This window comes from Phyllobates terribilis, unplaced genomic scaffold (genome assembly GCF_046119375.1).
Source record: "Phyllobates terribilis strain yellow unplaced genomic scaffold, ASM4611937v1 Scaffold_11__3_contigs__length_659146591, whole genome shotgun sequence".
NCBI classification, from domain to species: Eukaryota; Metazoa; Chordata; class Amphibia; order Anura; family Dendrobatidae; genus Phyllobates; species Phyllobates terribilis.
The window spans coordinates 482557265-482580997 of NW_027362771.1; the positions used below are offsets into that span (position 1 = coordinate 482557265).

Here is a 23733-nt window from a genome sequence, read left to right on the forward strand (position 1 = left end):
CATAGAAGGAGCCCACGGGACCTTCAGGATTTGAAGAGTGTTTGTGTGGAAGAATGGGCCAAAATCACACCTGAGCAATGCATGCGACTAGTTTCTCCATACAGGAAGCGTCTTGAAGCTGTCATCACCAATAAGGGCTTTTGAACGAAGTATTAAATAAATTTCAGTAAGCGTGTTCAATACTTTTTCCGTGTCATTTTTCATTATTACACATAACTTAATTTATGGACATCTATACTTTGATTTCTTTACCTGTGTGGATTGGGCGGGTTGTTACCGACATCTGGTGAGAATTTCATGTCAATAGCACCTTTTAGAAATATACAGGTGCTTCTCACAAAATTAGAAATTATCAAAAAGTTAATTTCAGTTCTTCAATACAATAAGTGAAAGTCTTATATTATTTAGAGTCATTACAAACAGAGTGATCTATTTCAAGTGTTTATTTCTGTTAATGTTGATGATTATGGCTTACAGCCAATGAAAACACAAAAGTCATTATCTCAGTAAATGAGAATAATTAACAAAAAACACCTGCAACGGCTTCCTTAGCGTTTAAAAAGGTCCCTTAGTCTGTTTTCAGTAGGCTCCACAATCATGGGGAAGACTGCTGATTTGACAGATGTCCAGAAGGCAGTCATTGACATACTCCACAAGGAGGGTAAGCCACAAAAGGTCATTGCTAAAGAAGCTTGCTGCTCAGAGTGCTGTATCCAAGCATATTAATGGAAAGTTGAGTGGAAGGAAAAGATGTGGTAGAAAAAGGCGCACAAGCAACCGGGATAACTGCAGCCTTGAAAGGATTGTTAAGAAAAGGCCATTCAAAAATTTGGGGGAGATTCACAAGGAGTGGACTGCTGTTGGAGTCATTGCTTCAAGAGCCACCACACACAGACGTATACAGGACATGGGCTACTAGTGTCGCATTCCTTGCGTCAAGCCACTCATGACCATTAGACAACGCCAGAAGCGTCTTACCTGGGCCAAGGGGAAACAGACCTGGACTGTTGCTCAGTGGTCCAAGGTGTTGTCCCAGAGTCTGGAGGAAGAGTGGAGAGGCCACAATCCAAGCTGCTTGAGGTCTAGTGTGAAGTTTCCACAATCAGTGATGGTTTGGGGAGCCATGTCATCTGCTGGTGTAGGTCCACTGTGTTTTATCAAGACCAAAATCAACGCAGCCGTCTACCAGGAAATTTTAGAGCACTTCATGCTTCCCTCTGCCGACAAGCTTTATGGAGATGGAAATGTCATTCTCCAGCAGGACTTGGCCCCTGTCCACACTGCCAAAAGTACTAATACCTGGTTTAAAAACAACAGTATCACTGTGCTTGATTGGCCAGCAAACTTGCCTGACCTTAACCCTATAGAGAATCCATGGGGTATTGTCAAGAGGAAGATGAGAGACACCAGACCCAACAATGCAGACGAGCTGAAGGCTGCTATCAAAGCAACCTGGGCTTCCATAACACCTCAGCCGTGCCACAGGCTGATCGCCTCCATGCCACACCGCATTGATGCAGTAATTGATGCAAAAGGAGCCCCGACCAAGTATTGAGTGCATTTACTGAACATACATTTCAGTAGGCCAACATTTCGGATTTTAAAAATATTTTTCAAGCTGTTATAAAGTATTCTAATTTACTGAGATAATGACTTTTGTGTTTTCATTGGCTGTAAGCCATAATCATCAACATTAACAGAAATAAACACTTGAAATAGATCACTCTGTTAGTAATAACTCTATATAATGTGTTTCACTTTTTGAATTGAAGAACAGAAATAAATTAACTTAAATGATATTCTAATTTAGTGAGATGCACCTGTATTTGCTTAGAAAATTGGTGACGTGAATTATGGGATCAGCTAATGATGAAATGACGGTTACACAGGCCAATCAACTTTGTCAGGAAGGAGTTGCCTCTTAGACTGGATCTTACTGTACTAATTTTAGGCACCAGCAGTAATGTCTCCTACAAAGATGAGGCGCAGAACTACAACTTAGGCCTCATTCAGACGTCTGTGATTCATGTATATTTTTCACAGAACATCTATCCATTATAGTCTATGGGCTGTTCACATGTCATTGGTTTTTTGTGGACCATGTGTCTGTGAATAAATCAGAGACTTGTCCAATTTTGATCTGATCCAAAACACTGATGCAAATCGGTATTTTTTTACGCACGAGAAAAATCGCTGATGTTTGAGGCCTAACGGTGAGTCTACAGTGCACAATAGCGGCCATTAAATGACCTCCAATCGATTACAAGTAAGCCTTTTGTTTAATAGCCTGACTTTAGACAGGCTAACATGCACTTCCATATGCACTGAACCATTGTTAACATGATCGTTCTGTGTCTATAGATTGTCATGGTTCTCGTCAACACATGTTCTCTTTACACAGGAGTATGTTCTGCTAATAACTAATCTACAAAAATTACTATATTGCCAACTAATTGTTTAATTACACTTTCTAACGCATTCAGTACAAGTTAAAAAAGGGGCGACAAACACAACAGGAGGAGATTAAAAACACATGGTCTGGAGTAAATGATCAATATCAACACATGGTAAACAATGACTTGAACAAAAGTACATAGCAGGACCTACCCATATAGACGCCTCCTGCTTGAATTGCTCCAGCCCAAGCGTGCGTTTCGGCGCAAGCCTTCGTCAGGGGGTGGCGTCAGACAGACTGAGGTCATTATTTATGCTCCCATCGAGTAATTGAAGCATAAGAATGTAGTCCAACATACCCCTGCTATTGAATGGCACTTGTGGTGGGATTTGCCAAGAGGCGTGCACATCACGCACAGCGTCATCCATAATCTCCTTTTGCTGTGTTTGCCGCACCTTTTTGTGATCCCCCTACTTTAACGTGTCCTGTGTTATGTGTTGATAAATTATTTTACACTGTCTCTTTAGCTATATACAAGTGTTTGTAGTTTTTTTTATTTAATGGGTATTCCTAGCCACTTGTTTTCTATACTCTTGATATAAGTGCATTATTATTATTATTATTATTATTGTTATTAGTGTGACTGCACATCCAATACCTTCTTTTACTTAATTTTTGCGCCACTTTGCTAGCTGCACCTTTTGTATATTTAATATTGATCACAGATCATCTGCGTTTTGCTCGTTCGATCCGTGATTGGCGGCCCCTTTTAGATATGATCAGAAAAATGCTTGTTCCCAATTATCAGCCTGTGTAAATATCTGCTTAGATCTTATTCGTATGTCATTTTAGAAATAGTTGCAAAATTGCAATGGTTTTATAACCATTTCAGAAAATCATGGCGAAATCTGTAATGTGAGCTTAGCAAGTAAGCCTTTATGGCCTGTGCACCCTGCATTATCACCTTTGCTAGTTGCTGAATGGCTTCCTAAGTGCCCTTTTGGGCGCTCGCTGATTAATTTTGTGTTAATTAGGAATTTGATCCCCCTAATTAATTTTCATATTGGAAACACCTGGTTTTCACCAGAGTTTTCCTTTACTGAACGCTGCTGGTCGCTTCCATAAGGCGGCACAGTAATTATTAAGAATTAGTAGTGATCGTCTTAGTTTTCAGCTACTAAAGTCCAACATTTGTGCGTCTTCAGCTCTCATACTTGTGTAAGACTTTCCTTCTGTTAATGGAGAAGGAACAATGTGGGTAACTTGTTAAAACAAAGTTTCTTGTGCTTCAGTAGCAGAGGGAGGAAGGAAGGAAACCTGCAGGAATAAACAACTTCAAGAATGTTAATGTGGGTAATTAAGTATGGTAACTATGAAGCATTTAAAGGCTTCATGTAACCTTATCCTTCCAGCACCATGTTTCAGCCTGCTTTGTGGTCAGGGCAGTTGAAATTTTACATGCTACAGACAAAAGGAGGGGGTGGGTGTAACAGGAGGAGGGATGTAGACCCTGCAGGCAGTGCCGCTCGCTCAGCAGGGATCCACTGGTGACTTGGTGACATCGCTCTGAACCACTGCATTTACCTGGATTATACAGTCTTCACTTGAACATCTGGCTGGGGATTACTCCCAGCCCTTTATTCTCTTTGATGAATAAGTTAGATATCTGACAGGTTTGTTGGGATTTTCCTACTTTTTTTTTGTTTGATGATTAAATACATTCACCAATTTTCACATCATTACTGAAACTTATTGGGCTAGTACAAACAGATCCAACAATGTCCATATAATGCCCTGAAAGCTGTGATGATGAACAGTGTTACAATATCATCCTTTACTGGAGATGTTCGTTCTTGGACTCTCATGACTTGTTTCATTGTCATAGCTTAAATATATTTAGGACCACCCTTTTAAAAAGGCTGCGCATCCCAATCATATGAGCTCAAATGGCATATGCTTTTCATGTTTTGGTTCCCCTTTCCATTAGTCAGGGGAGAGAGCCGCTACCCCATCTAGAGGACGCCATGCAAGTATGGCCATCCATTTGTAATGCAACATTTCACTTGCAGTGGACAGTCTTATCTTTTCTCTTCAGAATTGATTGCAGGCCAGTCATTCTCTGTTTCCCATAAAGTTATAGGGATCTATTAACTAAAATTTGATGATTTGCGCCTCCTTTGCACATTAGAAAAAGTTCACCAAACCTGATGATTTCATGGGGATCAGCCGACCATCTAATGCAGGTGTCTCAAACTCGGCAGGGTAAATGGGCCACAAGTAGAAAAAATTTGATGTTAATAGACTACATGTCTTGCAGGATGAGTTTTCAATTTATGCTTTTTCTTTTTTTCTTTATGACTTTGATCACTTTTCAATTTATTTTTTTTTGTGTGTAAGCATAATGAAAAAGCTAAATTTTTCACATTTTTTATTTTGTGCTCTTCATTGTATTGTAGTACATTTTATATAGCGTGCACCGTTCCGAACACGACAATACAAAACATACTTTTGTTTATTGTTTTTCCATAAAACTGCATTTTTAGTGGCCAAACATTTTTCCATGATGGTTTTTCATGCACTGACACTTTGCCTGTTAGACCCTGATCTAATGTGTATGGGAGGCTCCTCACTGTCCCTCGATAGATGTTGGGGAAAAGAAAGATCTCTTGGAATTTCAGTGACCGCTCCTTTTGTTTGTGCTTGGTGTCCCCTCCATTTTCTTCACCAAATAGGGTCTTATCCAAGGGAAGAGACAACTGCTCACCTAGCGGGGTTTTATTAACCCACAAAGAAGGAATCAAGATGAATCCTGTCATACCAAACAATCGGTGGGAGAATGAGGGCTGCCGAAGTAGGAGGCAAGAAACCAGTAGAAGCAAAAATGTGTAATGTCAGAGATTTTAGGTTATGTGTACACAATGGGTTTTTCAGGCAAATTCCACATGGAACCCACTTAAAAAAGCACACAAAAAGAAAAACACCTAAAAGAATGAACATATGCACAGCAATGTCAAAACAATTTGCTGTACATATTTTGTAACTACTTTAACCGCTTCAGGCTTCAAAATCTGTGACGCGGGTATAAGAAGCGACCGGTCCATTCTTCTGGCGGCTTCTGTCACTGTTATATAGGGAACAGAAAAACCTGCAGCGAAACCACAACAAAAGACGTCCGATGGGTCTCCGGGGAAAACACCACCGGCGTTTTCCTAAAGCAACTTCTGCTTCAAAAACGAAGCTGGTACGCTGGCATCTAGAAGACGTCGTGTGCACATACCCATAGGCCCTGATTCTTTAAGACTGGTGTTTTGTGCGCTGTTCTTAATAATGGGCATGCAGCAATAAGATGTGCTGAAGTCATTAAGAGGCACACACCACTAAATGGATTCAGGGCATCTTATCACTGGCGTGCGCCTCCAGTCAGTGCCTGAAGTACCATTTCTGACATAAGAAATGCCTCCATTCATCATGAATTTGACGGTACGTGGCCATTCCCCGGCTCCTCCGCAGTTTTGCCCATTTTGACTACGTTGGTAGGAACCAGCATGAAAATGCCAAAAGTCGTAAAATATTTACTCAATTCCCATTGTGCAAAAAAATTGTGACTTTTCAAAAGATTTTACGCTTAAACACACTTCGCTGAATCGGGACTTTATTATGGACTATTATGTAGTTTAGTATTTTTCACATATTTGTGGATCTATTGGTCTGTCTGTATGGATTTCATGATACCCTGTCCTTCAATGGTTCTTTTTTTCTAATGATTGACTTGCAGTAATAAAGATAGATAACAAATGGATCTAGACACCTGTAAGAGAACCTCTGTATGCATGAGTAGGACTTTTGAAAACCTATTATTTTTTAGAAAAACCTTTTTGGCTGCCATAGACATATACCCATAATGTGAATGATACTTCTAGTCATTTGTCATTGGTAACAAATCAGTCATTTCCTATCAGCGGGCCGGATTTGTCAGATATTGTTACTGGAAATGTATATATAATCTATATACATGGAGATGTCTGCAAGTGGATCCAGTTGTGAGACCCTCATAAATTTTAGTAGAGGAGGGTTAATCCTGTCACCATCCAATAAGTCTACACTGATGAGATCACACGGAGTATATGGTTAAAATGAATGTGTAGCATTTATTAGATTTTTAGCTGTTATAGGCTGCCTTCTTTCCTATATGGCCTTTGAAGCTTTTTAATGATTGTAATCTATTTTTTATCGGTATTGTATATACGCTTACACCTATGTTAATGATGCTACATAATAGGCACCTGCTATGACCCGAGACTCTAAGCGTGATGACCTGTTTTATGCTTTCCCAAATTAAATAATTCTTTTGTTTATATTTTAAGATTGAAAATGAGCTTTGGTTGAGGGTTTTGCTATTATTTAGGCTCTACCTGAGGTTCTTATTTTGACAAAATACTGTGGTCTGTAGTGCTATTCTTGGCGTCAGATATACTGTAAACCTGACAAGACCGATGCACCCCATACATCAATGGTATTCCTCATAATTCATGAGGATCCAAGAGAAAACTGATCCTGCGGAGCTTTCATGACTATTATGAAATGGAAGCCGAGACTCTTATTGTAAACTGAGACTTAAGCAGACCTGAAAATGTGGTTTTTCAAGTGTCCTGATCGGTTTGGTGGGTGGCCTAAACTAGCACCATGCTGTTGTGACAGTATTTATTATGCTTTGCTTATATAGCACCATCATATTCCGCAGCACTTTACAGACATTGTCATCACTGTCCCCATTGGGGCTCACAATCTTTATCCGCTATCAGGTTGACTTTGGACTGTGGGAGGAAACCTGTCCAATGCAATAAAAAACTGCATAAGACAAACGGGATATAATCAATAGTCCTTTTATCCAAAATTCACAAATATAGTCAATATTATTCTACCTTTTCAGGCATTTTCATTCAATGGCAATAAGAAGAAATATTCAATCACCATATTCACCACGGTGAAGCAAATCCAAATGTATCCAATCTATTCGCTCTAAAGAGCAGCAGTATAGGCAGAAATGCTGCGTCACGTGGTGAGGATCCCCGAAACGTCGCCACAGGTCGATCAGCTTCTCTGCCTATACTGTTCTCTCTAGAGCGAATAGGTTGTCTACTCCGGATACATTTGGATTTGCTTCATCATGGTGATTGAATATTTCTTATTTTTGCCATTTCCATGAAAATGTCTGAAAAAGTCAGATACTATGAACTATATTTGTGAATTTTGGATATATTCAATATTCAATGTGTCTGATGCTGTTTTTTTCGCAAGATATTTGGCGGTTTTTGGGACTACTGTATAACGACATTACCAAGACAAGGTTTAGATGTTTAAAATTGGTCTAAGGGGCTTTCTTTTTGCTTCATAAGGAAACCTAGATGTTGTCCTTGGGATTTGAACACAGGACCCCAGGACTGCAAAGCAACAATGCTAACCACTGAGCCAGTAGTTTACACTTCAACTGCGTCTGACTATAACAGGGCCTTCTGATCTTATATGTAATATTTTTTATTTAGAAAATGCTAGATGATTTGGTGAAATAAATGTTGTACTTCTTTTTACAGATCTTTCTGATTCATACACTGAAATGGATGCTTCAAGTTCACTGTGTATCACTGCTGGTGATGTCTCAGGTATGCCCAATGTTTATTGTGAACATCCAACACCCTTCTTTCTCCCTGATATCTGCTAGATGCAAAAACCATTCAGCCCGTGCACAAGTGTAGGAGATTCGGCTGCCTGTGATACTCCATGTTCCGATTGCTTTTAGTGCAGAAGATCATGGTTGTGGTTAATGACATGACTGCTTCTCCATCTTAACTGCTATGGATGTGTCCAGTGTTAACACTGCTTATTTTAGGTAGCCGAGAGCCTTAATATGCAGCATCGGAAGTAAGCAGTGCAGGTGTTCAGAATTGCTCAGGTCGGTACAGAACAGTTTAGGGCTAGGAAAGTTATCTTAAAGTGTGTGGCCTGCTCCAAGACTTGACTGCGATTTGTTCAGGCCTCACCTCTGCTCATCTTTCTGGATGTCTCCTCCTCTCAATACATAGACATTGATTATTTAATTGCACTGTTAGGCTAAGTGCCCACGATGCAGAAATGCTGCATATTTTTTCCGCTTCTCCCTGGCAGGAAAAACGCATGCAGATTTTAAATGCGGTTTTCCCGCCAGGTAGAAGCGTTTGTGAAGAGTTTTTGCATGCATTTCTGCATGCGGGTTATCAAGCGCTTTTCCAAGAGATTTTAGCATCACTTGGAAAAGTGCTTGACAACTTGTTCACACTATATAAATCCATGCAACCGGCATGGATTTATATGGTGTGACCACGTAATAGTTAAAAAAAAAAGAATAAGAATGGTGAAAAATAAAAAAAATAAAGTTTATACTCACCTTCTGATGTCTTCCCGGTGTTTTGTCTGCTCCGTCCGGTGTCTTGCACTGCTTGCGGGGGTGTGAAGGACCTGCGGTGACGTCATTGAGCCATGTGATGGGTCACATGACTCAGTGACGTCATGGCAGGTCCTTCACATCAACGCGAACATTGCAAGACACCGGACGGAGCAGACAAAACACCGGGAAGACATCAGAAGGTGAGTATAAACTTTATTTTTTAGTTTAAATTCTTTTTTTTACAGTTTCTATGGTACCCAGGTCTGGATGAGAGTCTTCCCTCCTCCAGACTTGGGTACCATCCGCACATTGAACCGTGTGATATCCGCATGTGCAAATGCAGTGATGCGGATGTCACGCGGTCCAATGCAAGTCAATGGCGGCGATTATGCTGCGTGTCCGCAAAATTAATGGACATGCTGCGGATTTTTGAGCGCAGCATAAACGCTGCGGAAAAATCCGCAACATGGGCATTGAAAGTGGGGCTTGTCATTGGGGACCATGGGGGGCGGATTACCAAGCGCTTCCCAAGCGTTTATGCTGCGGAAATTCCGCAGCATAAACTATTGTAAAACGCTACGTGGGCACACAGCCTTACATCAACCTGGCCTAGTCGTCTAATGGTTAGGTTTATTGGCATAGTGTGATGGGTTTAGGCTTTAAACCCAAGAAAAAGTGTCACATAACGCCATCGTGCCAATACGCAATCAATTTTTTACAACAATTCTATTCTCTCCACTGCCAATCAGGATAAGTGATGGTAACCAAGTAAAATGTGCATTTATGCGGGATTGAAGTGATACATAATAGACTAAACAAATGATCTAATATTGCTAGCAGCAGCTTTGTGTGGGAATGAATGATCGCTTTTCCATTCACAAAAAGTGTTTAAAAGGACATAGAAGAGTGATGACATTGCATGAAATTACCATTTTATCAATCTCTGGGCTGGTTATTATTGTCTGTGATAACACATGTATCTAGACATTTAAAAATATGATATCACCTTTATTACCAGAGAACAAATACATCTCTGTTTAGTGGTACCTGTGTATATGTGGATGAGACGCCGTGGAGTCAGAAAGCCAAGCCTCCGCCTCCTCACTTTCCCCGATTCCACCTCACTACTGAGCGTGTACATAAAGTGCAGCAAAGATTCATCTCAACTAAAAGCCGAGATCCTTACATCAGGAACAGAACAGACATTTATAGGACCTTTCATATCTTTCCCAAATTCTTATGAAAACATTTACAGCACATCCTGCATTGTACTACTGTACCCAATTTATTAAATACGTATTTTAGGTGTCGGTCCATTTTATACAAACACAACCACAATGGACTCCCAACTCCAACTCCACAGCCCTGTGTGCAGCAAACAACTTGACCTAAGGGTTTTAGTTTTTTTTTTTTTACTTTTCTGTACATCCAGATGTCCTGTTTCGGTTGTTACATCTGAGTGTATCTGCCTCCAGTAACGTTACTTAGATTTTATACTTCATGACAAGGTTAACCATGTGATGTTCTACTTACTAGTTTATTATTTTAGTAGAAAGTACTGAAACTCCCATTATCTACAACAGTCATGACATTAATAGATCTTTTAATACAGTCACAGAGATGCCTGAGCCAATCCCTATTCTTTATGGGGACAGGTCCAGACAGCATGAAGTCATTAGAGGAGTGGGAGGAAGACTGTGTTTGACAAGGGATGAGGTAGGATCAGAATTATACGTGCTTTTCGTTGTTACCCACACCGACGGTGCGCGAAATGCTTAATGTAAAGTTTACTGCAATCCTGTCTGCAATGTGGAATCTTTGGCCCCGGTCGCACATTTTTCTGTTTATTGATTATTGGGGATTTCGTAACAAAGGAAATTCAGAAATGAATGCAATGCATTAATTCATTAAAGGGAACCTGTCACCAGGTTTTTACCATATGAGGGGTAAGACCACCAACTTCAGCCCTGATATACAGCATTCTATAATTCTGTATATATGCCCCCAACCCGGCCTGCAAGACGACAAAAAGACGTTTTATGAAACCAGAGCTGTGGAGTCAGTATAAAATGGACCAACTCCGACTCCTAAAATATATAATAAATTGGGTACAGTAATTCAATGCAGTTTGTGGGGAATATTTTTTCATAAGAATTTGGGAAATTTATGAAATGTCCTGTAAATGTCTGTCCTATTCCTGATCTATGGGTCTAGACTTTTACCTGAGATGAATCTGTGCTACGGTAAATTTATAACTTCAGTCAGTGTCATGGAAATTGAGGAGTCTGTCGGAGGTTTGGCTTGTCGACTCCACAGCCCTGTATTATACTCCCCTGCGAGCCAGTCCGGTCCGAGGGGCGTCGCTCATCTTGGTCCGGTGCCTCCATACTTCTTGCTTCATGTAGATGACGCGTCCCGTACGTCATCCACACAGTCTCCACGTCATCGCACTCCTGCGCAGGCATACTTCTGACCAAGGCAGAGTAAAGTACTGCAGTGCGCATGCGCCGGGGCTCTTTGACCTATCTTTTACTGCGAACACATGCACGCTCAGTTGAAGCGAGCATGAATGTGTTCAGGGAGGGTGAGTGAGGGACCAGAACAGAGTTCGGTCGAGCTATCTTTCAGCCAGCAGCTATTTAATGTGTGTGGCCAGCCTAAAAATAGATTCATATATTGGCCTGATGACTATTAAGGCTATGTACACATGGTGCGTTTTTGTGCGCTTTTCCCCACAGAAATGGACCAAAAACGCATTGCAAACCTTATCCCATGGTTTCCTATGACTTTTTGCAAGTTCTGTCCACATGATCCGGATTTTTCCTGACTGAATATCATGTGCAGAAAAAGAAGCAGCAGGTCCATTCTTTGTGCGTTTTCATATACAATGCATTGGAAAAACCGCATGGCAAATCCGCAGTCAAAAACGAATGAAAACGAATCAAAAACGCTGCGGATTTTCTGCAGTGTTTTTGCTGCCAAGAGGTGCAGAAACGCTGGAGAAATTTTCCTGATCATGGGCACATAGCCTTAATGTGTATAGAGGCTTCCTGATGGCACATGTCAGGGGAGTTAAGGATCGGACAGTTGAATTCCAAGTATCCGATCCTTTTACTCGGAGAGGTGAGCTGCGGACAGTTTGTTCCCCAAACACATTAGAGTAAAGTTGGCTGAACCTGCCTATATTGCTATACATATTAGAGGGTCGTTCGGCCAGCAGCTATCTAATGTATCTGGGCCTTTAATCTTCTTTTCCTGTGGAAAATACACGTTCACGTGGCTGAGTAGTGCATGTATATGTATGTAGGAGTCTGGAGAGATAACTATTGTCTGAACAAGCGCTGAGTGGGTTGTCATGTATATGTCCAGCCTTGATCAGAGGAGATCACGAAAGTCCAGATCCCAGAGCTGCAGAAATGCACAAGCTTATATCACCGGGACCTTGTATAGTTCGCTTCTAATGGATTCGGTCCAGATGGTTTCTTTTGCATCTATAGAAATCACAGCATTTTTTATTAGGTTTTTTCATCTTTGCCTTTCTAATGTTGCACTGCTAATTACCTCCTTTTCTATTAAATTATACATTTAACAGAACAAACGCCCCCCTAATCTGAGAGGAGTAGAAATGTGCCCCTGTCGGATATGATGCCCCTGATACTCAAATTATTTCAGCATTGCTTTATACGGTGCCTGGTCTCCATAAGGCTATGTGCCCACGATGCAGAAATGCATATTTTTTCCGCTTCTCCCTGGCAGGAAAAACGCATACGGATTTTACATGCGTTTTTCCCGCCAGGTAGAAGCGTTTGTCAAGCGTTTTTGCATGTATTTCTGCATGCGGGTTATCAAGCTCTTTTACAAGCGATTTTAGCATCACTTGGAAAAGTGCTTGACAACTTGGTCACACTATATAAATCCATGCAACCGGCATGGATTTATATAGTGTGACCAAGTAATAGTCAAAAAAAAAAGAAGAAAAATAGTAAAAAGTAAAAAATAACATTATACTCACCTTCTGATGGCCCGCGGTCTTCTCTCCGGTGCGTCCAGTCTCTCGTACGGCTCGCAGTGGTGTAAAAGGCCCTTCCATGACGTCATTTAGTCATGTGACCGGTCACGCAACTGCCGACATCAGCTGTCGCGTGACTTGTCACATGACTAAATGACGTCATGGAAGGTCCTTTTACACCATCGGGAGCCAGGACGCACCACAGAGGAGACCGGGGGACATCGGACTGTGAGTATAATGTTTATTTTTTATTTTAAATTCTTTTTTTTTTAACAGGTACCATGGTACCCGGGTCTGGAGGAGAGTCTCCTCTTCTCCAGACCCAGGTACCATCCGCACATTGAATCGCTTAATATCCGCATGTGCGCATGTAGTCATGCGGATATTAAGCGATTCAAAGTCAATGACGGCAATTACGCTGCGTGTCTGCAAAATTAATGGACATTCTGCGGATTTTTCCGCAATGATAATCCGGAGCGGAAATTTCCGCAGCATGTACATAGCACATGCGGATTATCATTGGGGACCATGGGGCACATATTACCAGGCGGTTTTTAAGCGTTTTCGCTGCGGAAATTCAGTGGCAAAAACGCTTGAAAAACGCATAGTGGGCACGCAGCCTTATTGTAATGTTCAGCCTGTATGCTAGAAGTACACTATGGGAAATTGGGGGCAGCCCTCATGGCTTGTTGTTTTGTCACTCGTTTTTTGTCTTTCCACATAGTGGGTTCCCAGTGTGTTCAGCAGTTGTTTATTGCCTCTGCTTGGTAAAGTCAACTACATGCTTTATGTGTGTTAAATGTCATGTCAGGCATTTCTTCACACGGTGTAAATGCTTTTTAAGGACAGGCCCCCTGGTTCTCATCTGTTATTGTCTTGGAAGTTTTAAGCCCTGAGAAACAGGAAGCCCATTGTCCTGTATAGCGCAGCAAATATCCCCAGTCGCCAGCAATCCTAATGGCCTTTCCTATGGCGTGAAGTCTCAGAAGTGGGGATACTATAAATAGATCACGTGCATCCTAAATGACATTGAATCCACCACTGTCATTCATTAGTTCATCATTCATCAGCCCGGACCTACTACCCGGCTTCCGCAGCTGCTTTTATAAGGAGTCCACATGCCGACTCCCTCATAAATAATATTACATTTTTTTTCCCTATGAAAGTAAATATGCAGCAAACTATGCATAGTAAATTTATTCTCCAATATTAACAGATGATACTTATATTTGTGATTTTGGAGTCGGTACATTTCTTCCTACTCAATACACCTGTATTTGCTTCCATGACTTGCCCCAAAAACAAAGGGGACTGGACTAAAACAGAGGTAGCAAAGAATTAACCTTCCAGCTTATTTATTATGCTTTTTTATATAGTGCCAACCTATTGTGGAGCGCTTTACATCCAATACAATATCATCACTTGCTGTCCACATTGGGGCTCACAGTCTAAATTCTACAATATAGAGAGTGGGGCTGTTAATAATAACTAGTGCAAAGAAGGTATATGCACATTTCCATTAGATGTACTGCGTCATTTTCTCCAAAAATTGTTCATCTGCCTGCGATCCTCACATACATACATACATACATACATACATACATACATACATACATACATGCATACATTTGTATGTAAAGTAGAAGTCAATTTCTGAGCTTTGCAGCATGACCAGGGAGAAATGTTGAGCCTGAAACTCTAGACTGATGAGGGGCAAATACCCCGAAACAGGTAGAGGTGAGTGACCACCCTGAGGCAGCGTGGGGGATGAACTTATTGACTTCTGAGATCTTGAAAGCTTCTCTTGTTCTGAGAAGAAGGGCTAATTCATATACTTCTCTCCGATGGACGATTGTCTGTACTTCATACTTAGCTGGTCCAGTCCTTCCACCTATGTTTAAATGTATGCAACAACCACTCTTATTGCGCTGTGGTACGTCCTGTACCCGGTGGTTTGGTTTTTCCCAAGTGTTCATCGATGTACAGTACAGGCCTCTCTTAGGCTAAGTTCACATGTCCAGTAATCATCCATTAGAACAGATCCAGCACCAATCCATTGACGAAAAAGTTGTGCAGAAAGAAATTTTTTGTTTGGCTCAAAAAAAGCTGATTTCAACTGGATCCTTTCTGTACATTGAAGTCTATGATAAACTGATCCAGTAAGCTAAAAACGGATCCTTTTTCAAATGAAAGAAAAATGGATGGCTAATTAACAGATACGTTGTCCATAGACTTCAATGTAAAAAACGGATCCCGTTGAAGTCCGCTTATTTTTTAGCCAAACAAAAAAGTTGTGTCTGCACAGTGTTGTCAACGGTTTGCTGCTGGATCTGTTGTAACGGATGATTACTGGGCATGTGAATATAGCCTTGCATATATTTGGCTTTAGTGCTAATGCTGATAAATGTGTCTGTGGAAAGGTTTCTCCACTGAAATTAGGCATTACATTTACTATGAAAACTTTTGGTTTAGCGGATTAATCGGTCTCATTTATGAACAGCAGTTCTATAACCTGTGAAGGAATGTGAATGGAATAGTCAAAATGTGTAACCCGCTGACTCTCACTGGGGCTGGATCAATGGGAGGCCTTTCCATAGGAGATGGAGAGAGCAACACTAGACTCCTTCACTAAGAGTTGTTAGTATTTCCTAGACCTTCACTTGCCCAGTGTTCCTCTGCCCCCTACTTTATACTTATTTTGCCTACTCTTTGCTTTTCTGACCCACCTTTCAAACAGTCATTTCTTCCGCTCCCCCACCCAACATTCCTCGTCCGTGCTCCAGTTAAATTCCTCTTGTTTTACTTTCTCCCTTGCTACATTGATGTACTCCTCCCCTCCTATACATTCCTCTGCTTCCCCCCCAGATCTCTCAAGCCCTTGCCTCTGTAGAAGACGTGCCCTGCTCAGCACAGGCAGGATATGGAAGCAATGCAGAATGGAGCCAGCAATTTCACACTGCTCAGCCTGTGCTTGGGATGGGGCTGCTGCGGGATGTTTATTTGAGGGCAGGGTAACCTCAGACAAACATCCTGCTTTTATTCTGACTTTAAACCAAAACTTCTGCACAGTCGCGACCGCAGGATCCTGAGCGTGTAAGGAGGGGCGTCAGAGTGTGCGCCAGTAGGGCTTCTCCCTGTGTGTACTGTTCTCCTATGTGTGCACTACTATTCCCATAGCTGCACCTTCTGAGTAGCAAAGTATCTCTATGTATGGCCAACTTTATAGAGTCTAACATAAAAGCGCTCGCTGCTGCAACACTACCTAAACCTGTGAGCCCAGCCCAAGTATGGCTGGTAAAACCTCTAATTGACTAATCCTAAATAGTTAAAAAAAAAAATAAATGTTTTGATAACTGAATGTTAATAAACCATCGGAAATTTAGATTGTTAGCCCCAATGGAAATGGTGATGATGATGTCTGTAAAGTGCTGTGCTGTGAGATGGTGCTATAGAAATAAATACAATAATGGCAATAAGCGCTGAGCTATGAGATGGTGCTATAGAAGTAAATACAATAATGGCAATATTCTCATAGCTGCTCAACATTTTTTTTTTCTATCTAACCAGTTGGAACAATGCAGTGTTTCCCTGGAAATTCAATTTTGATGTAGTCTGTGATCATAAATCAGCTGAGAAGAGCTAGTAAAGACAGATAAGATAACATTTCCTATCAGAAAGAGCTCACTGACAGATTCTCAATAAACTCATTCTGAAGCCAGCAATTGATACTGCAACTCAGGCTATAGAAGATAAATGGGGTAACGTTTTTAACGAAACCCAATTGAGAAAAATGATTTTTTTGCACTCACATTACGTAAATTGAAGTGAGAAAAAAAAAGTCCCCAAAGGCTTACCAACCCTTTGTATGTCAGAAAACATGTTTCCTTACAATGTTTTTCCTGATGTGCATCTATAAAGGTTGGGCAGGTAAAACATGTTTCAGTAGTTGCATATGCAAATGGCTATTGGGAGAAAACATCTGTAACTTGATGACTGGGTTTCCATGTGAGCTTCAAAGTCCCTTACTTGGGCATTGTGCCAGTATTTCCTTCTATAGTGTCCTGTGCCTATCTTATAGCAACATCTTGGTGCTGTTGACGGGGCCAGGAGGTAGCATTGCGGAGAGCAGCTGGTTTTTAACTGAGCATAAAGCTTGGAATGAGACGATCAGTGATGTCATGGATGTTGATGGAAAGCTGCAGACGGAGTGACTGTGACTTGTGATTTCTTTTACGGAGTTAAAACATTAGGGTTATATCAAAATAAGGAAGATCCTTTTGACTTAACAGTTTTCTTAATGCCCAAATCCACAATGAAGTCTCATGGTCCGATTCATTATTGCATTTGCGCCATCTTTCTAGCTATTTTTTTTTTATTTGTGACATTTTTTTAAATGTTTTATTTGGATATATATTTTTTTGTTTGCTTTTCTTTCTTTTTTTTTTCTTTTTATTTGTTCGCCAACCCAGGAGGGTTTTTTCTTTTGCAAATGTCCGGCCGCGAATTGGCGCCGGATTTGAAACACGCAGGCCACCGTCGTCGGGAGATCAGCGGCGACGCAGCCGGGAGATGACCGGTGCTAGCCGGTCATCTCCCAGCTGCTCGCAGCAGAAGTACCCCGACCGGCGGCCTCGCTCCCCAGTCCTCCCTTCACACTTGCCGTCAGGAGATCAGCGGCCCTAGCCGCTGATCTCCCGACGGTAGCCGCATGGAGGTCAGCGGCGATGCTGGCTCTTGCTTCCGCTTATGTCACCACTATTTGCGGCTGCAGACAAGGGGTCTCCTGTTTCGCGTTCCACGGTGAGTGATGAGCTGTGGGCGGGGTTATCCCCCATCCCGTCACACCCGGTATCCACCGCACGCGCATTTATTGAGAGAGCGCGCGGTGGATGCTGGGCCCACAGCCCATCATTCACCGTGGTACGCGGTACAGGAGACCCCGGCTGCAGCCGCAAATAGTCGTGATGTAAGCGGAAGTAAGAGCCGGCTGCAGCCGGAGGAATTACGTGCTGGCTGTGCGTGGTCAGCGATGTTGTCACAAGCAGTATTGACAACGTGACGTAATTACAAAATTCATTAGGGGCCCCGGGGGGATACATTGGGGGGTTAATTTAAAGTAGTGCACAACCCACTTAAACACTGCTTCGCTGATTAGTCGCGCCCAGTCGGCCGCATACATATTCTAGAATACCCGATGCGTTAGAATCGGGCCACTATCTAGTTTTTATATACACCTGTTTTTTTTTTTTATTTTTTATTTTACTACATTTTAGCAGAAAATGCAACTTTTTGCTCTAAAAAAAAAAATCTCCAGCATTTTCTATTTTTCGCAAACTGTGTGCACTATTTTGAAGAATTTGGCAAATAAAACATAAAGACAAAAAAATTTAAATGCAAATGATGACTTGGGTCCTTGGTGTTGCCGATTTTGCAGCAGATTTTACAGGTGCCGCCCCACCAATCCTCCTGGACTAAATCTGGAATTTTTTTGCAAGTTTGCTATGGAAGTTTAAGGCTATGTTCACACACGTTGTGTTTTGCTGCATATTTTGCAGCAGATTTTTATGCAGATTTCAGCTGCGTCTTGCAGTACCAGCAAAGCCTATGAGAAACCAGAATTCTCAGTTCACACATGTTGCTTTTTGTTGCATACTTTGTGCCTTGCTTGCTTTTTTTAGAAAATAGAGCATGTCACTTCTTTCAGCGTTTTTGCAGCGTTTTTTCACTCAGGATGTAATGGGTGGTGAAAAAAACACAGCAAAAAACGCACCTGCGTTTTTGTAACGTTTTTGATGGCAAAATAGAATGGGATTCTTTTTTTTTCACAGAACTTTATGCACATGCCTAAATAGAGACAGAAGGACAGTAAAAAAAAACGCTGCAAAAACTCATCAAAAAATGCAGGAAAATCTGCATTTTTGACGCAGCTGTTTTCCTGCAGATTTAGCTGCATAAAAAAATCACAACATGTGTGAACATGGCCTAATGCAGAAAATGTGCTAGTTGTAGACACACCATAAAGGAGCTCTAATCAAAAATTCACACTCTCAAGAAAAATTTAAAAAAAATAAAAAATCACATGATTGTAGTATCTAGTCTGTGTGTGGACTACAATGCCAGGAGTATCCACAGGTTTCGGGTTAGGAGACCTGCTGTGCATTGCAGTTCATACACTGACAGTATAATGTTAAGGGTCCGTGCACACTGATGACTGGCGGCACGATATGACCGCTGAACTTTTTGCCAATTGTTTGAATGCCTGTGTACACAAGCAGACCAAAGTAAACGATGCGGACGAGCGGTCCTGTAGTAGATCGCTCCGTCCGCACAGGCTGCAGTGGTTTTCCACTGAGAACGATGATCTTTTATGCTGCATAAAAGATCATTTCACCCGATGGAGAGTTTCGATTGTTCATCAGATGATCAGCAGCCTGTTTACACCACAAGATAAAAGTGAAATGAGCGTTTTTTAACAACAATCTCTCACTATTATCTTGCAGGGTAAATGCCCCTTAACTAAATACCAACCTTTATTTGTAAACTGACTTGGGTCGTGGACTGCCTTGCTAGGTGCTTTCGTTAAGCTGCACCTCGCTTCGTGAAATGCCTCTGGCTGTTATGTCATTACATAAGTCCCTGGCAGGAAAGGTTATGCCCTGCCCCCCTCTCTGATTTTTGCCAGGAAGACTGAGAAGATTTAGGATGTGCGCACTCTACAGGAGCCGTCTCCTTTCAGACCACAGAGGTCTTTGATGTCCTTTCCAAACTGCTGTCACAGACTTTCCATTTAGGCAGGAACAGCCAGGCCTAAAAGTAAAATCATATGGTCCTCTCACGAGGAGGGTGTCCCCAAGGGCTGTCCGAAATTCAAATGGGTCCAAAAGCACTTGGCAGGAGATCAGGCAATGTCCTGGGGTGCTGAACAAAATTTAATTAGCTTTTAAAATGAAGATACTGCCCGATGGTCCCGAGAATAAGCTCTAAATGGTTACTTCATTGTTCTCAGTAGAACGCCACTTACGGTAATATCCAAACCCTGTTTATTTTAGGGTGACCTCTCCCCTTCATCTAAATGTATGTCTCTTCCAGGCTTTGCGTTGATCCCGTCCCCTTGCCCTACTTTCCTCTCAGTGGCCGCAGGATAAGGCAGCTTCCTATGCGAGGGGCCCAGGGCAGGGTATGAGGTCTGGCATGTTGGAGTAACCCTAATCAGGCTCTGGTATCCTTCTCCTGAACATTTTGCAAATGTCTTATCTCCTTCCTCTTCCCTCCCTCATGCAGCTTTATCACTTGAGTTAATTGAAAACCAGCTTTCTGCTTCTGCACAAGGGAATTGCATATTCTTAAAGGGGCACTGCGCAACTTTAAATATCCTTGCATTTCTATATATTTATCATGGAATTAAGAGATTGATTGTTTTAAGAAATGCACAGATGCAATGCTATATATGGTTCATGTCTAATTAGTCCCAGACTTTATTCAGTGTAACAATGATCAACAAATGTATCCATTTTTAAAATGGCTGCACATTGGCTCAGTGGTTAACACTGTTGCGTTGCAGCTCTGGGGTCCTGAGTTCAAATCCCAACGAGGACAACCTCTGCAAGGAGTTTGTATGTTCTCCCCGTGTTTGCGTGAGTTTCCTCCTGACGCTCCAGTTTTCTACCACACTCCAAAATCATCATGCTAGGGAATTTAGATTATGAGCCCTAATGGGGAGAGTGATGATGAGGTCTGTAAAGTGCTGTGGAATATATTGGCACTATATCGGCAAGCATAATAATGACAGTTAATGTGATGGTTTTTAGTATATGCACTTTTGTTTTTTTTAAAGCGGAAGCGTGGTCCATCATAGAGCATATTACTATTTGTGTACTGATTTCTGAATTTGAGCCTTTACCATAGTCTGAAAATGCTATTTTAATTTAGTATCCTGCAGAGATGAAATCACAGAGCAGGAAGAAGGTTTATTCTCTATACTAGACACTATATAGTAAGCTGGTGTAGTAAAAACGAAATACTTAACTGCATTATAGCTGTTTGTTAAAAGGGTTGTAATGGCATATAATATTAATGTCCTAAATGTAAAACTGATCGGTGGGGGTCCAAAACCTGCTACCCCTACTGATCAGCTGTTATTAGCTCCGGAAACAGCCAGATGCAAACATTTGTAAGAGAATAGATCTGATCTGCAGTCCTTAGCAGCGGCCACTACACAGTGTACAGAGCTGTGCTGTTACTCTCCATACATGTGTATATCCAGCCACCACCAATTGTAATAACAGTTTGCCGGGTGTCGGTCCCCCATTTATCTGATATTGATTACCTATTCTAGAGAGAGGCCATCACTGTTATATGCGAGAACAAACCCTTTTAAGGTTCATTCACATTTTCTTGTGTTTGTGGAATTTTTCCAAAATTTTTGGAAGATGCCAGAAAACCAATGAAAAGAAATGAAGAAAAAAATCCGCTTTTGAGAATCCTTTTTCTGGCCATCCGCTTAGGGATGGGTCTGGTCACAAGCTTGTCTATGACAACCAGCAGAGTTGTCCGTGTAGGCCTGGGCCATAATGACACAGGTCAACTCTGAAGATGTATTTTTTAAAATTGCACTGATTCAAAGTCGATATTTTATGTACAATTGCCATAACTTCTACTAAATTTAGCGTTTTATTTCCTTCCACAGTAGACACCAGTCTGTCTCTGGACTCAAGCAAGCAGGGCCATTGGTGCAGCGTAGCATACTGGGAGCACAGGACCCGCGTGGGCCGTCTTTATGCTGTGTGTCAGCCTTCAGTCAGCATCTTCTATGATCTACCTCAAGGGAGTGGCTTCTGTCTGGGCCAGTTGAATCTGGAGAATCGGAGTGAAGCCGCTTCCAGGACACGAGGGAAGATTGGACTGGGTATCGTGCTGAGCAAGGAGCCGGATGGGGTGTGGGCCTATAACCGCAGTGACCACCCCATTTTTGTTAACTCCCCGACGCTTGATTCGCCCACCTGCCGCTCTCTTATTGTACGCAAGGTGATGCCTGGCTACTCCCTCAAAGTATTTGACTATAAAAAGTCATGTATCCTACAGCATCTTCCTGCACCCCCGGAATATGCAGATGGACCGTATGACCCTAACAGTATACGCATCAGTTTCGCTAAGGGCTGGGGACCATGCTACTCTCGCCAGATGATCACTTCCTGCCCGTGCTGGTTGGAGGTGTTGTTAGGACGGTAGCAACCAGCCAACACCTTTTTTTTTTTTTTTTTTAAACAATTTTTTTTTCTTTTTAATCCAATTGGTGTATTAACAAAGGAGGATACATACCACTTCCAGCAGACAGATTATTGAGTGAGGCCCCTGATTAACCCATTTTCCGTCAGGGAGGCATGCATTACCTTGTACACATCAACACCCACATTAATAACAATGCGTATCATGCCTCACTGCCAGAAGATGGGGTATTCAACATCAATACACTGATGTCTCTGGGGAACTGAGGAGCCATTTCCTTCTTTGGGATTTAACCTTTCGTTAGCCTTGTTTCCTCATGCCGTTGGCTGTAGCCGCCATTTCATCCTGCATGTTATAAGAACACGGCTGTGAACACCTTGGTGCTGCACAACTATGCACAAAAATTGAGCTGCATAATGTCACATTAACCTTTCCGGTGCCATACAAATTAACCTCTTCTTGCCACCAGGGCCTGGACTACATTGCTTGTTTTTTTTTTCTCCGATCTGCAATGTACTGCAGGCCTTTGGCATTGAAATAGTTAATTCCCTTTTGACTGAGGGATCCACACTACTACACACACACACACCTGACAAAAAGGACTCTCCCAAATACCATGCCCTAGATTTAATATAAAATGTTTATATATTATATGGAAATATATATTATACTTGTAAATACGGAGTCATTTTTACAATGTCATTATTTATGTATGGTGCAATGTGTATATGAACCTAAATACAAATAAAATGCACTTTGGCTTTTACAGATCTTCCAGCACAGACTCAATAAACGAGAATCAGTATAGTGATAATGCATGCAAAATGATGTTATTTAACAAGTGCTCAGGTAATGGTAGGGTAATTTTCTGCCACTGACAAATCTGTCACATAACCTGCAAGTCTAAAGCCCCCCATACACTTTAATTAGTTGTCAGCCAAATCGTGGTTCAGCTGGCAGCTATGTCGTCACCTCCACTCACAGGATCGCTCTTCTGCCAAGTGGTCCTGAGTTCTCTACGATAGAGACATTGCCAGACATCTCTTGTGGCAACTTATTTCTTATAGACAGAAGGGTCGGCAGTCCAGAAATCAGTCAGGACAGATCTTTATCACCACCGTCAATCATCTGTCAGCGGAGAGTAGAGAGGCCCCAACAAATGCAAATTAGGACGCAGTCAAATGGCCAATAAATCGGATCGAGATCGGATTGCAATGCTCAGACTGGCCAGCGGTTATACCGACCCAATTATCACAGCTGCATAGAAATATATGAAGCTGTCGTGCTCGGTTTGGGAGAGCCGCCGGCCTGTCCGAGCATTGAGATCTGATTTATATGGCCGTCTGACTACACCCTTAGACTGTTGGCTGAACCCATTGATGCCTGGGGGTTCTGCCAACATTAGTCTAATGTGTATGGGGGGCCTCTAGATGTGGACTTACCTTGAACTTACTTTTTACATTGCATGTACGGTAAGTTGTGAATTTTTCTGATGATTTCATATGTGCAGTAAAACAAAGCATCGTAAATCCTAATTTTTTAAAACCTTAGTCTGTGTATCGTGTAAAGGTATGCAATTTTCTAGTATTTTTTTTTCAATTCCTCACATTTTTCAAGATCTCTGCTTGCTGTCATTCATTAGGAATCTTTTATTTTTTTTTTATTTTTTTTTTGTTTACTTCC

The 23733-nt window shown here is 41.7% G+C and overlaps 1 protein-coding gene across 1 annotated transcript in view; it reads left to right on the forward strand.

Moving 5' to 3' along the window:
* The window catches only part of SMAD6 (SMAD family member 6), a 62992-nt gene extending 40176 nt beyond the window's left edge, over positions 1–22816 (forward strand). Inside the window, exons 3-4 of the mRNA XM_073653453.1 lie at positions 7987–8055; positions 21512–22816. Coding sequence (XP_073509554.1) covers positions 7987–8055; positions 21512–22053 — 611 coding nt within the window. The 3' untranslated portion in view covers positions 22054–22816. The remainder of the gene's footprint in view (positions 1–7986; positions 8056–21511) is intronic.
* Positions 22817–23733: the final 917 nt, after the last annotated feature.